At 42.6% G+C, this 12961-nt stretch overlaps 1 protein-coding gene across 2 annotated transcripts in view; it reads right to left on the reverse strand.

Annotated features, from left to right (window-relative positions):
- fmnl2a (formin-like 2a) overlaps positions 1-12961 on the reverse strand; it is a 46817-nt gene that overhangs the window by 3524 nt on the left and 30332 nt on the right. For both annotated transcript variants that reach the window (XM_054614763.1, XM_054614765.1), the window contains exons 7-25: positions 11428-11536; positions 11162-11238; positions 10052-10145; positions 8655-8729; positions 7049-7159; positions 6560-6709; positions 6294-6395; positions 5788-6106; positions 5483-5677; positions 3566-3690; positions 3283-3485; positions 2681-2915; positions 2457-2525; positions 2290-2370; positions 2063-2192; positions 1807-1970; positions 1592-1693; positions 776-871; positions 164-287 (exon numbers count right to left, since the gene is read on the reverse strand). In XM_054614763.1, the coding sequence (XP_054470738.1) occupies positions 164-287; positions 776-871; positions 1592-1693; positions 1807-1970; positions 2063-2192; positions 2290-2370; positions 2457-2525; positions 2681-2915; positions 3283-3485; positions 3566-3690; positions 5483-5677; positions 5788-6106; positions 6294-6395; positions 6560-6709; positions 7049-7159; positions 8655-8729; positions 10052-10145; positions 11162-11238; positions 11428-11536 (2561 nt within the window). The remainder of the gene's footprint in view (positions 1-163; positions 288-775; positions 872-1591; positions 1694-1806; positions 1971-2062; positions 2193-2289; positions 2371-2456; positions 2526-2680; positions 2916-3282; positions 3486-3565; positions 3691-5482; positions 5678-5787; positions 6107-6293; positions 6396-6559; positions 6710-7048; positions 7160-8654; positions 8730-10051; positions 10146-11161; positions 11239-11427; positions 11537-12961) is intronic.

Consider the following 12961-nt stretch of genomic DNA (forward strand, 5'->3'; position numbering starts at 1 on the left):
GAATGTATAGCATCGGAGAGGACTTTCATGCAGAGTGCCCTGTACTGTGTATGTGTGTGTGTGTGTGTGTGTGTGTGTGTGTGTGTGTGTGTGTGTGTGTGTGTGTGTGTGTGTGTGTGTGTGTGTGTGGTAAGAGACTGCAGCCAGGCCCAGGTGTTATTACCCGTGATGATGTCCTCTATCGCTCCATCTTTGCCTTCGTAGACGTGGCGGCTGTCTTTCACCTGTTTCCTCCTGAGCTCCTGGATCAGCTCTTGCTGCTGCCGCTTGTTCTTATGTGATGGAGACTGAGGAGACACACACACACACACAAACACACACACACAGAGACCTCGTTTAACACGTATTAATAAGTCATACTCTCAGTCATGAGTCCTGTATAATCTACAAAGGATTCTCCCACCCACGGTTTGTTTTAGCTCAAATATGCTTTGGCTCCACACATCGCCTTACTCTGTAGGTTTGCGCATGTGTGAGTTAAGTGAATCATTTAAGAAGTATAACCGCTGATCCTGAGTGGATGTGATGTGGCTCAGCGGGGTATCAGACTGAAGAACTACATATATAACTACACCCGGCAGGCAGTCGGTACTGAACTAATCCTGTGATCAGGAATCTGGAGGAAGGGAGGATTGAAGTGGAAAGGGGAGGAAGTGGTCTTCGTGATCCACTGAAGCCACTTGCCCTAGAAAGAAGAGGGGAGGGTATAGGGAGAGAGGGGATGAGGAAAAAAGGAGGGAGGAGGGGGTTAAGAGTTGAAAGAACGGTGATTTACCTTCTGGCCTTCCTCCATCATGGCCTCCTGTTCCAGAAGTTTCTCCATCAAAATCTGCTCCTGTCTCTTTTTGTGCTCGTTGTCCTCCTCTGCTTGCTGAGGATATCACATAAACATGTCACACAGTTACGACTTGTTTGAATATGCCACTGTTAATATCAGAGAGAAAACTGTGCGGTTAACATGATATAAGAAACTCTCATTTCAAATGCATCTAATCGTTTTCCCTGCATGTGTTGTGCAAGCTGATATTAAATTTCAGCAACAAGAAATGTGATGAATGAAGTCATTATCGTGGTTTGGAGTAGTTTAGGATGTGATAAACAGAGTTGACACAGCAGCTGTGAGAGAAACGGCTGGAAACACTCAAGAAGCTTTGAGTTGCAGTAACACTTGGTGTGATGGGTTTTTGTTTATAGTGGTACTGTAGTACGTCATGCTTCAAACTTGCAGGTTTATTTGTTAAATATTTATTAGTTTTGGTTTAAAAGAGAATACTGGGCTGTAGTGATAACACCAGAAAGCATATTGATGTGTAGTCAAGTATGGACACATGCACAAACACAAGAATAACACATTAAGACTGCCACATACACACGCCCAAGGGCTTCTCTTTGTATCCCTACAGACATTGTTGTGACTGAAAGGGAAAGTCCTACATTTTAAACCTCAAAGTCTGTTTACAGGTCATGGGGAGAACTACTGCACTTGTGAAACAAGTTGTAGAAAGGCAATGAGTCTAACTGGTTCATGAGGTGTGCTTTATTCCCCTGACTAGTTTTGTGTGATTGTGTGAGAGATGATTATCCAACTCACCCTGTAAGCCCTAACAAACCGCACAAACACAGGGAAGAAGACGGAGGGTGGGGTTGTTTTGGAGTTCTCCCCGAAGAACTTCACTGCCTCGTCAAAGGCATCCTTTAGAAGACAGACAGTTGAATTTCTTAAAAAACACGTAATGCTACACGTTGTCACAACAACAACATAAACCCAAGTCATTAGGTTTGCAAAGCGAGGTGTGCTCATGTTACCTGTGCAATCTTGGCCTCGTCCTGCAGCTTCTTCAGCTTGCTCTCGTTGTGTGTGATGAAGTCTTTGAGCATGGTGTTGTGGCCGTGCATGCTGTACTCTCTTTTGGTCAGCTCCATGCCTCTCTGCAGCTCCTTAACGTCCATCAGGACATTGTCCAACGACACTGTGAACACCAGCGGACGTGTGAGTACATGTGCAATGCACTGAACTGGAAAAAGGCAGATAAGAATAAAACATGTGCACTATGCGACTCACCTGCCGCAGCTTTCTCCACATAGTGCAGCTCGTTGTAGAAGAGAGAGACTTGTGAGTATTTCTCCTTTACCACATTGGCTATGTAGTGTAACAACGTCATCTTACGGTCTGTCGACTTGGTATCAAGTAGCTGTAGAGAAAGAAAAATAGAAAACACAAACTCAAGAGAACAGCTGCGTAGAAAAAGTAAAAGGCTTTAAAGTCAGAGGGAGGCTGACTTTACTTACCAAGTCTAAACTTTGCAGCTTGAATCCGTACACGGCTCCTCTTTTGCTGCTGTTCATGTAGTTTCCAAGTGCCAAGATAATCTGGCGGACAAGAAGGAACAAGAACGTGTGAGAAAAATCAATGCGTTCATTTAACATTATTTTTCGGATACAAATAAATGAGTTACCTCTAGAATTTTCTTTAGCTTCTGTGACGACTTGATGGACACAGATGCTGCAATGACTGCATGAATTTGCTGTGGGGGAAAACAAAGAGGATGATATTAGAAGAGGTTGAATTCAGTAAACCACTGTCACTTTCTATGGTCACAGCATCCCATATAGACCGCCTTTAATCATATTCAGTGTTTTAGTTTAGGAACATATTGTCCAACACAATCCCAGTTCTCACCGGTGTGAGCATCTGCACGCTCTCGCAGAAGTTGCCGATGAAGGCCATGATGGTCATCTTCTGCATGAGCCGCTCGATTTTACTGAACTGCATCATGAAGCGGTCCTCGTCTGTCAGGCTCTCCAGCGGTTTGCGCTCCTTCTCAAACTGCCGCAGGTTTTTAATCTCATTTTCTGTGGGCAGGAAGCGCATCAGACACTCCACGTAGTCCACCGACAGAGTTCGCAGGTCAAAGCTGAAAGACGACGAGATACAAGAGGGTAGAAATACGCAAAGGATGTTACCAAAAGTCAAAAGACATAGATCATTTGATATCTTATGCCATGCAATGTTGGAAACTTATGATAGGAAAATGAAGACATCAAGAAAAAACTAAAGAGGAACGCTATCAATAATTTGAAGGCTTTCACAAAAAAAAAAGTATATTAACTTTGCATATTAATTGCAGGTAACAATTTTAATCCAAAACTGAAGCACTCAAAACATTCATCAAATCCCATTCAGCATTCAGTACATTTAAAACAATCATGTGTCTCATTTAGGAACAGTACTACATGCATAGAAAACATGTAAGAACATCAGAAGTATTGGGGGAGACTTACATCTGAATGGCCTTGGAGATCTCCTCAGGAGTCTTGCCCACTTTCCTCAGTGTGATGGCCAGGTTCTTTGCTCTGTTGGAGTCCAGTAGCGTCACCTTGTTGGGCATCTTTTGGATGACCTTCTGCTTGCTCGAGATGAGGTCGATAGCTGGGCCCTGAGCTTTCGTCTTAAACATCTCCTCGAACTCATCCACGTTTAGGTCCTTAAAGATGGCGACAAAGATTGTGTTAATGTTCCACCATCGCAGAAATGAGGAAGACAGGACTGGACTTTTACTCTTACCTCCAGTATCCTCTCATCATCAATCTCATTAAAGACGGTCCCGTTGATCTGGTTTGGTTTCAGGGCGACCCAGTTGAAAACGGGCATACGGAACTTTGTCTTGATGGGTTTTTTGATCTTAACAGCTACACAGGAAACAGAAGAGTTAGCAACACGTCCCTATCTACTATGAGAGTACACACACACACATTCACACAGGTGAAAGGGACGACAGGTATCTGTAAAACTGTGACAAACATGGACATGACTGTTTTATCTCTAAAAACATATATTTGGCCATACTTGAGGCAGAGTGAACCCATGTAGCCTCTGGAAGGAGAACAAGGCCAAAGTGTATATACCCTGTACAGTAAATGGTGCACATGGCGAGGATTTCCTGCCTGGCCCAGTGACACACTTTATCAGACAGATTATGGCTATATGTGGCCACCTCGGCTGATTCCCCAAAGCTGAGCATGGAGGTGGTGCCCGGTTTAGTCACAGAGACGAGGTGACAGCAGGGACAGAAAGATAAGGCCGTCACGAGAGGGCAAACAGCATTCCAACAGCTCCACATAACGCCAATCGCTTTCTGCACTCTGCATGCCACAGCAGGTCACTGTGTCTCAGCATGCAACCATCACTGAGATGTGGCGAATCTTAATTCAACGCACACACACTCACACACACACACACACACATACATAAAACAAGACTACAGCAATGTGTGACGGTAGACCATGCAGAATTTTGAAATGTGGTATTTTCTCTGTTGTTTAAAATCATCTTAATGTTAGAATTCATGAAGCCACACTTCGCTGTTTTGGCAATATGTGTTTTTATAGACTGCCAATAAAAAGAGAAAAAATGTATTTGAGAAATATGAGAACAATTCTGAACTAGAGCGGCTTAAACTACACAAATTTAAGTTGTTTGTTTGTTTGTTTTCGATTGTGATTCAGAGAATGAAAATACCATTTTCCAAAAATCTCCTTGTAATAAAGAAAGGGAACATTGGAGGGACAAAACACCAAACATTACAAGCAAAAACCTACAGAAAAGTTTGATGGGTCCCTCTGGTTGGCAGAAAAAGAAACAATTCAAAGATAAGTCGTTAAGAAATTGGCAGAGTTAGTGAGAGAGCTCATACATGCATATCTCAAACACACAAGGTACAAGGTTACTATGTGTTTAATATAAAACTTAAAGGGGTTTCCACTGTTTGCTGACACAACTCATTCAACTGGTCAATACTCATCATCTAAACAGGAGCACACCTGACAGTAAGTTTGGTTAAGTTTCAGGCATAAACACTGTCAACTCAACACTGGTGGGGTCTTTTAATAAATGTATATGCATAACAGCATTTGGCAAGACTTATAGTTAAGTCGCTGAAAATGTATGGATCTGTTTGTTGATAACATCAATTGTTATAATCATCGAATATTTCAAAAACTTTAACATTAGATTATAATATTCCATCTATCAAATTTTCATGAAGTCATTTTGTAATTTTGTTATCTACTAATTAAGTAATTGCTCTACGTACAAATAAAAAATTTAGACCAGCTTTATTTAGCAATAAGCCATAACCAATCAGTGGCAAATGACAAATCAGTACATCTTACAAATGCAGCTGCTTCACAGTGAAAGCCTTCAAAAAGCACACTTCTTTTTTCCTTCCTAGGCTTTCATCACAGTCCCAAGACCTGTAAGACTTTTACCATGAAGCAGCTGCAATAAGTGTTGAGGTGGGACTAACATTACAATTTTGCAATCAACAAAAGTAGTTGAAATACAAGTCTCATATAATAAAAGAGTAACGCTTTATCTTAACCTATATAGACAGTTCTGCTGATTACAGTATGATTCTTCATCACATAACTCACATGCAAACACCAACTTAATGTGTGTATTTCCTCCTTCAGATGACCTTACCTGCTAACCCAGAGTTCATGATGACAGTGGGCGTCCCACAGCCGGGCAGCGGCGGCGCTGCAGGAGGAGGCGGCGGAGGCAGAGGTCCCGAGATATGTGAAGCTGACCCTAGGGGAGGAAGTGGAGGTGGAGGGGGAGGCGGTGGAGGTGGGGGAGCAGCAGCTGCAGGAACGGCTGATGATGGTCCGTTTGTCACTAGGAGAGAGTAGAGACGCTCAATGCTTAGTATCACTTCTTATCGAATCTTTCTGTATTTCATGATTAACAGCTAACATGCTAATAAACTGCACTAATATTAAACCTACATGTGCCGTTCACTGGCAGTGGAGGGGCTGGAGGAGGAGGTGGTGGAGCCGGCGAGCCAGCTACGACTCCCAGGTTATTTGGACTGACAGGTGCCCCGTTTCCTCCGATCACAACCCCCGGCAAGCCGCCCACACCGGAGGGTGGGGAGGGCAGGATGGAGATGTCTCCATCTCCCTTCTTGTGGATCTTAATGGTGCCTTGTTTCTCCAGCTCGTGGATCTTTTTCTCCAGGTTGCTCTGTCGCTGGATGGCCTCGTCCTTCTCCTTCAACATCTGCCGCAGTGAGTGTACCTGCGAGCTGGTGTCTTTGTAGACTTCCTGTGTGGGACAGGGAGTTGAGAATTGTTTAATAGTGTTGTATAATCACTTTTTTAATATTTCTCCCATGCAAGTTGAAACCTTACAACCCAAAAACTACATTTCATCAGTTGGCATAACACTTTTAGTGCTTAAATGAATACTTAAAGGAGGATGAATGCGAATGTTTAGAGTTTGAGAGTCTGACCCTGATCGTTTCAAGGTCCTTGTTCCTTTGCATCAGCTGCTTCTCAAGCTCCACAATCTTGGACATGGCCTCGTTCTCCGTATCTTGCAGCTTCTCTGTTATCTACAAGAGCAATAGCCGGGAGGAAAATGTGACATGAACTCATTGCGATGGAAACATCCAACTCAATATGTCAAGAAAGAAATCTAGTGTGGCAGTGATGTAAAGCATTTTACATCACTTTAATATATATATGTGTAAAAATCAAAACAGTCGAGGGCTCTCACATGCGACATGTTCTCCTCCAGCTCCTCCACTCGCTCCAGGGCAGCGTTTTTAGTCTCTGCATCCTCCAGAAGGGCTCCCACGTCAAACACGTTATCCAAGTAGGCCTGGATCTGAACCTGCAGCTTATCGCTCTCTGTGTGCTTTATTTTCTGGAAAACATCCACACAAAAAGAAATGCTGTGATGTTAAGAGCAAGGCAGTTAGGGAGTGCGAGGGAGGAGACATTTACTTTTTCAGATCAATGCATGAGGCCAACATCTCAGACCCAAAGGCCAGCATTGATCTCACCTGAGCAATGAGGCGAGAGACAAGGATTTACAGAACTGACAGATTTTTTTCCTTAAGTAATGGAAAAGCCATTATCGACGTGGTTTCCTGTCTTTGGGGTGCTGTTATGACAACCTGTAGTCTGCATTGAGCTGAATATTACGAAAAGGAGGTTTCAGTCTGTCTGTGAATTTTTCCTGCAGCGTCATGTCTCAACTCACGTCTAAGTAGTCGTCCAGACACAGCTTGGTGAAGTCATACTGTAGGTGAACTCTGAAGTTCATGTCCTCCACTGAGTGCACGACTATGTTGATGAACTGCATACAGGCCACCTAGAGAATAAAAACAGATGAAATACAGTGAACGACAATCCTAAATGTTTTAAAGACCCTGAATATAATGTCTCTGTGTGTGCCTGCTGACAATACATGGTAAAAAGAATGGCGTTATGCTAATTATCACATCTATTTCCTTTTTATATGGCTTGCACTGAAATTGTGTGTATACATTCTCATTGCTGTGCTTGTTTGGATGGCAGAGTGGCTTATCTAGCAGAGTAAGAGGATCTGGAAAAACAAATTAACAAAATCAGCCAGTTCAACTCCGCCTTATGAGAGCCTGAGTAAACAGATCTGGGGGGAGGGGGGGGGATCTCCTCTTAGTGTCTAATGCACACACTTCTTCTCACCCTAACACTGGCTTAATGAACTTCCGGTAAGAAGCTCAGATGTCTCGGCGCGACACGGCGGCTTTGACAAAGTCTGTTTGCTTTAGTGCTGCTGTCAGACGACGGCCCACCAAGGGACCGTGAGTGGACTCGTGACAGAAGTCCCATTGAAGTCCTATTCAAACACAGCAGCTGTTGGTTTTCACTCACACGCTTCACATAAATCAAAGACACCTTAATGGACACACACACTGAATCAAGTGTGGCAAGTGTTCCTTGATTAGTGGCACTCCACTTTGATGTATTGCATCACATATTTGTAGTTTGTGCTGTGATGAGAAAAATTAGAGGGCTTGCACAAACACTGATAGCCCTGTGAGTGTGTATCGTGAAACTGGAAATCATTTGCTATTTTTAATAAAACATATCAGGACGCATGTGCAGTAGTATTCAAAATGAACAAATTTAAAGTATGCTAGATGCTAAACTAAACACTGTCTCTAATGCAATCATTCTCAAAGACTGGATCGGGACCCACTGGTGGGTCGCAGGATAATTGATTAGGGTTGCCAGATAAATAGTCCTTTGTTTATATCTGCAGAACACCTCTGAGCAACATGAGAGGGTCTGAATGTTCGTAGTGTTCTGATAATCGTAGCCTACTTATAACATTGAATCTCATCTGAAAGGCTTGCTTTCATCGTGTTTGTTTAACTGATTAGAGGAAAAGTAGCAGAATCTGTTAACTCCACCTAAATGTATTTATCTGGTGTCATTTACAGAGTAGTAAACATGAGCATATGTTTTCAATCACACATGCTTAAAACAAAGTTGTGATTTAAATGTATATCTGGTCGAAATGGCTGTTCAACCTATTAGATAATATAATGTAATATGGAAAATCCAACGTTCTTTTACACATATAGATAAGGCCTATTGTGAATTGGGTTGCGATGATTTGTCTTTTTTTTTTTAAAAGTGTGTACACAGGAAAAGAAGTTTGTTAAACACTAATCTACAGGCTCCATACTGATGAGAAAGAGACATCCTTCACTCAAAAACCTTCACAAGCCATATGTGGTTTTCCTTGGGATGTAGGACTTCAATAGTCATAAGGACTAAGTGTTTGTGTGTGTGTTTGTGTGTATGTGTGAACATACCATGAAGTCAATGTTGTTGTCCTCGTTCTTGAAATACTCCATTAGCCTCTCAAACCTCTGTGTCTCCACACACACCTGCAAAACAAACAACTTCTTAATCATTGTATTTAGTGGAGTCTAGATTAAGAGAGCAACCCAAGGTGATTTATTTATGCAAGCAATCACTGATTTGCATAAAAGAAACCCCCAACTCCTGCTAAGTCCCACAAACCAGGGCCTGAAACAAGAACATTCCAAATTCACTGTTCATTTTTGTGCTTTTGACACTAGAGATGAATGCTCTTCCTTTGAAATTTAGCCGTGACTGTTACCTCATAAACACGTTAACATATTCATGAACTGCTGCCGAATGTACACAGCGCATCTGTGTTCAATGTGGCTTGTGGTACAACTTTGAGATTTTTGTTCTGCCTATCTGTACTAGAATGTGGGAGACAGAACAGAACAGAGACAGATAAAAAAGAGAGAGAGAGAGAGAGAGCGAGAGAGAGAGAGAGAGAGAGAGAGAGAGAGAGAGAGAGAGAGAGAGAGAGAGAGAGATGCTCTGCAGTTCAGACAGTTCATCTGGAGGGCAATGAGGGAGATGGAGCATGATGAAGAATTGAGAAGGAAGGGGGGGGAGGAAGACGACGGGTGTGTATCCAAAAACCTCTGAATAATGTTTCCACTCTCAGCTTGCAGCCCTTTCATCAAACACAGGATATATAAGTCACTTAGCAAACTAGATCAAATGACGCTTTTTAAATAGAAAAGAAAAACAACAAAAAACTGCCTTTACACTACAATGAGTGAGAAATGTGAGTGAGTCCTCAAATGCTTCCAGCAGCCTCCTCTATCATGACACTACCCCTTATGTCATTAGAGAAGCTGCGATCTCCCTAAGCCTTATACTCCCACTAATGCCGATGCCACTGAGAGCAACACTCAATATTTCATTCAGGGGTGTAAATATTGCATTAACTGCAGTCGGCCCATTTTTTGCAGGGGCATACAGTGTGTTACAAAATGGGGCTGCTGTTACCGCCTGCTCCATCATAAACCTCCCACTCTTTTCTCAAGCTGCCAGAATACCTCATCCAGACAGACAGGGGTTAGGCTAGGCTGACTGTTGCATCTTTCTCTCTGCTTTTTCTGAGCTTTGACGTGTCTGAAATCTAGTTAACACACTTGTATCCGGTTTTTTTTTTGGACTGGGTCCTGCTGTGCTATGCAGCTAAATGTGTGTCTATAATCTGTTGACTAAGAGCTCATTACTAGATGCTACCCTGTGGAATCTGATGGTTTGACATCTGCCGGGGAAGCATTCCACCAGGGCTGAGTCACTGTTTGAAAATTGCATAGTTGAAATGTAATGACATCTCCTCGGACCCCACTTCCCCTCGCCGTGCAGCTCGTACCTCCTTAAAGTTGTCGAACGCAGAGAGAATAATTTCGTGGCCTCCTCTCACGAGACAAACTGCCGCCAGGAGCTCCAAGACCAGAGCTTTAGTTCTGTAAAACAGGGAGAAAAATAAAGGAGGGAATGGTTAGAAAATGACAGGTGTCGGCTTTGTGTCAAACCTGGACTTTAACAAGGAGCGAACAAAGTGGAAGACAGTGTAAAGATCCCACCATGCTGAAACCGCTGTGTAGAATGGACCTACGTGTCGTTGATAACAATAAATATATTTGAAGTTAATACATAAATATATAATTATTTTATAAATATTAATCAACGACTTGAACAAACTTTAAATAACTTGAAAAAAGTTTTGTAACAACTTTAAAGAAAAAGAATAAAGGAGTTCCACATTTTCAACTTATCCAAGATGATTAAAAAGGCAGGTATAAAAAATGTATACTTCAGGCCCAGTGCCTGTGTGTGCGTGTGTGTGTGTGTGTGTGTGTGTGTGTGTGTGCAGGATTTCTCTGCCTGGATGAGACAGTATGTGACAGGTGATGTGGAGTGGTTTCACATCCACTTTTGAGGAAATCCTTGTGCCTCTGGGCACAAAGTGAAAACACACCCACCCACCCATCCACCCGCCCACCCCCACCCCCACACACACACACACACACACACACACACACACACACACACACACACACACACACACACACACACACACACACACACACACACACACACACACACACACACACACAAGAAGTGAGTCCTTCTGGTTGCTGTCTCAGTGAGCAGCTGCCAGTGTAGTGGAGTGTGCCAGCGGTGCCCTGACCCGTCTGTCGGGATGAATGTGCCCCTCAGCAACAAAGACACTCACTCTGGATCAGACTGTGCAGGTGCACTGAGGCTAATGTTTGGACTTTGAATGTTCCTTTAAGTGTTTCAGTCTTTGTTGGTAAAATATCTGGATTTGTCGAGCTCCATATGTTACAAATTTATCTTGAATTTTAAGACTTTTATCTCCTGGATCTTCAAAGAGCAACTTAAAAACATTCAGGTATTCATTTAGATTGAGAGCAAACACATTATTTATCTGGAAAAAGGTTTTGTTTTAACTCACCTTGGGTTTTTATTGTTGAGACTTAGTGCAATTTCATTCACAGCATGTGGGTGAGACATGACCATGTTGAAGCCATACTGGGAGATGAAAAACAAACATAAGGGAGAAGGACGGAGACAAATTAGCCAATTAACAGGGATGAGGAGCCACTGAAAAAAACAAGAGGTGCATTCCTCTGCATATCAAATGAAACATAGAGAACCAGCAGTGGAGCAAATTGAATTTAGCTTCAGTTAGATAAGTGTGCTTTAGTGCAGAGGGCTGACCTGGTAGTTCATGATGGCACGCAGGCACATGATGCAGACGTGCACATCGTCTTTCTTGCAGACCAGTCTGGAGTTTTTCAGAGTTCTCCGGCTCGGCAGTGTGTTGCTGCTACAAATAATTATAGAAAAGACAAAACAATTTAGTGATAATAGGAAAGGGTTTGACTGAAACAAGTGTTGAGTCCATGAGCTTTGGAATTCAAACAAGAGTGAGGGAGGCCCGATTAAATAAGTAAACAGATGCCATTTGCGAATAAGCCTCCATCTCACACCACCTCCTTCACATAGGGAGGCTGTTAAACTGCCACGCCACCTTATACATCTTATAATCTACAGCCTCGCCAGGGGCCACGGGATTCCCCCTTTGTTTTAATTTTATGTCCTTCACAAAGATATCACTTACAGCTATCACAACAGAAGCCACTCATTTGCATGCAGCACACTGATTGTGCAGCTTTATGTGGACAAAAACAAGGCCTTTTCTCCTGGTGCAGCTCTCACAAAACAAAGAGAAATGCTGGAGCAGCAGTATTGCTTAATAATATGCATAGCAAGTCAGAGCAAAACTGTTTATTCTCAGACTTTCGTCACAAGGTTCAATTACCGGCCTGAGTTCTGAGGAGAAATGTGCCTTCAGGCCACTGACAGACACACCGATTCGCATCAGCTGCCCTGCCTAAAAGCGTGACTCTTGTGTGAGTCACAACCTGGCATTTGTGTGTGAGTGTGTGTGTGTGTGTGTGTGTTTGTCTGAAAAAGAGTAGAGCTTTCATGGAAAAGTCAGCCATTTTAAGACAAAGATAGAACTTTTTTTAATAAGGCAGGCTCCCATCGAAATAAGATGGAAAACAGTAAATCATGCCTTGAAATTGTTGTTGGTGAGTTTGTGTATCTTTGTAATTATCAGCATTCTACATGTGTTCAGCAGGATGTGGTGCCAGCCGTGCACAAGATAAGTTTGCTGACATAATTGCAGTCAATTCAGGTGACACTGCTTTGCTGCTACAGATTCTCATAGCAGCAAAAATCTTAAAAAGGAGTTCATCTACTAGTTAATCAACATACAACATGAGGTGTGGCACCCTAGGGAGGAAATGAGTAACGATATTTCTTAATCTCAAACAAAGGTTATGATAAGGGATGATATAATACCAGCAAAATTCATTGACCTGCTTTAACTCGTCTGAAGTTATTCAACTTATATAACACAACACAGCGAATCAAATATGACTCGGGGGAAACAAGGCATCCGAAACAGGAGGAAGAAAATAGGTGAGAGGTGTGAGAGGAAGCGGGAGAAAGTTCTGAGCCGTCCAGAGTTTAACGACCTAGTTACAAAACATGAAAACAAAAAGAAATCCTGCCCATTTTCACAAAATGGCACGACCACAAACAACAGAGCATGTTCCTAAAAAACACCACAGAACAACATCAAACACTACAACTATAACTACAGTATAACTGCAAAAGACAGGTCTAACGCAGCTAGAAATTTCTAGCAAATTCCATACCGTTTAATTTCAGAGCACTTTGG

This window comes from Anoplopoma fimbria, chromosome 16 (assembly GCF_027596085.1).
Source record: "Anoplopoma fimbria isolate UVic2021 breed Golden Eagle Sablefish chromosome 16, Afim_UVic_2022, whole genome shotgun sequence".
Lineage (NCBI taxonomy): Eukaryota > Metazoa > Chordata > Actinopteri > Perciformes > Anoplopomatidae > Anoplopoma > Anoplopoma fimbria.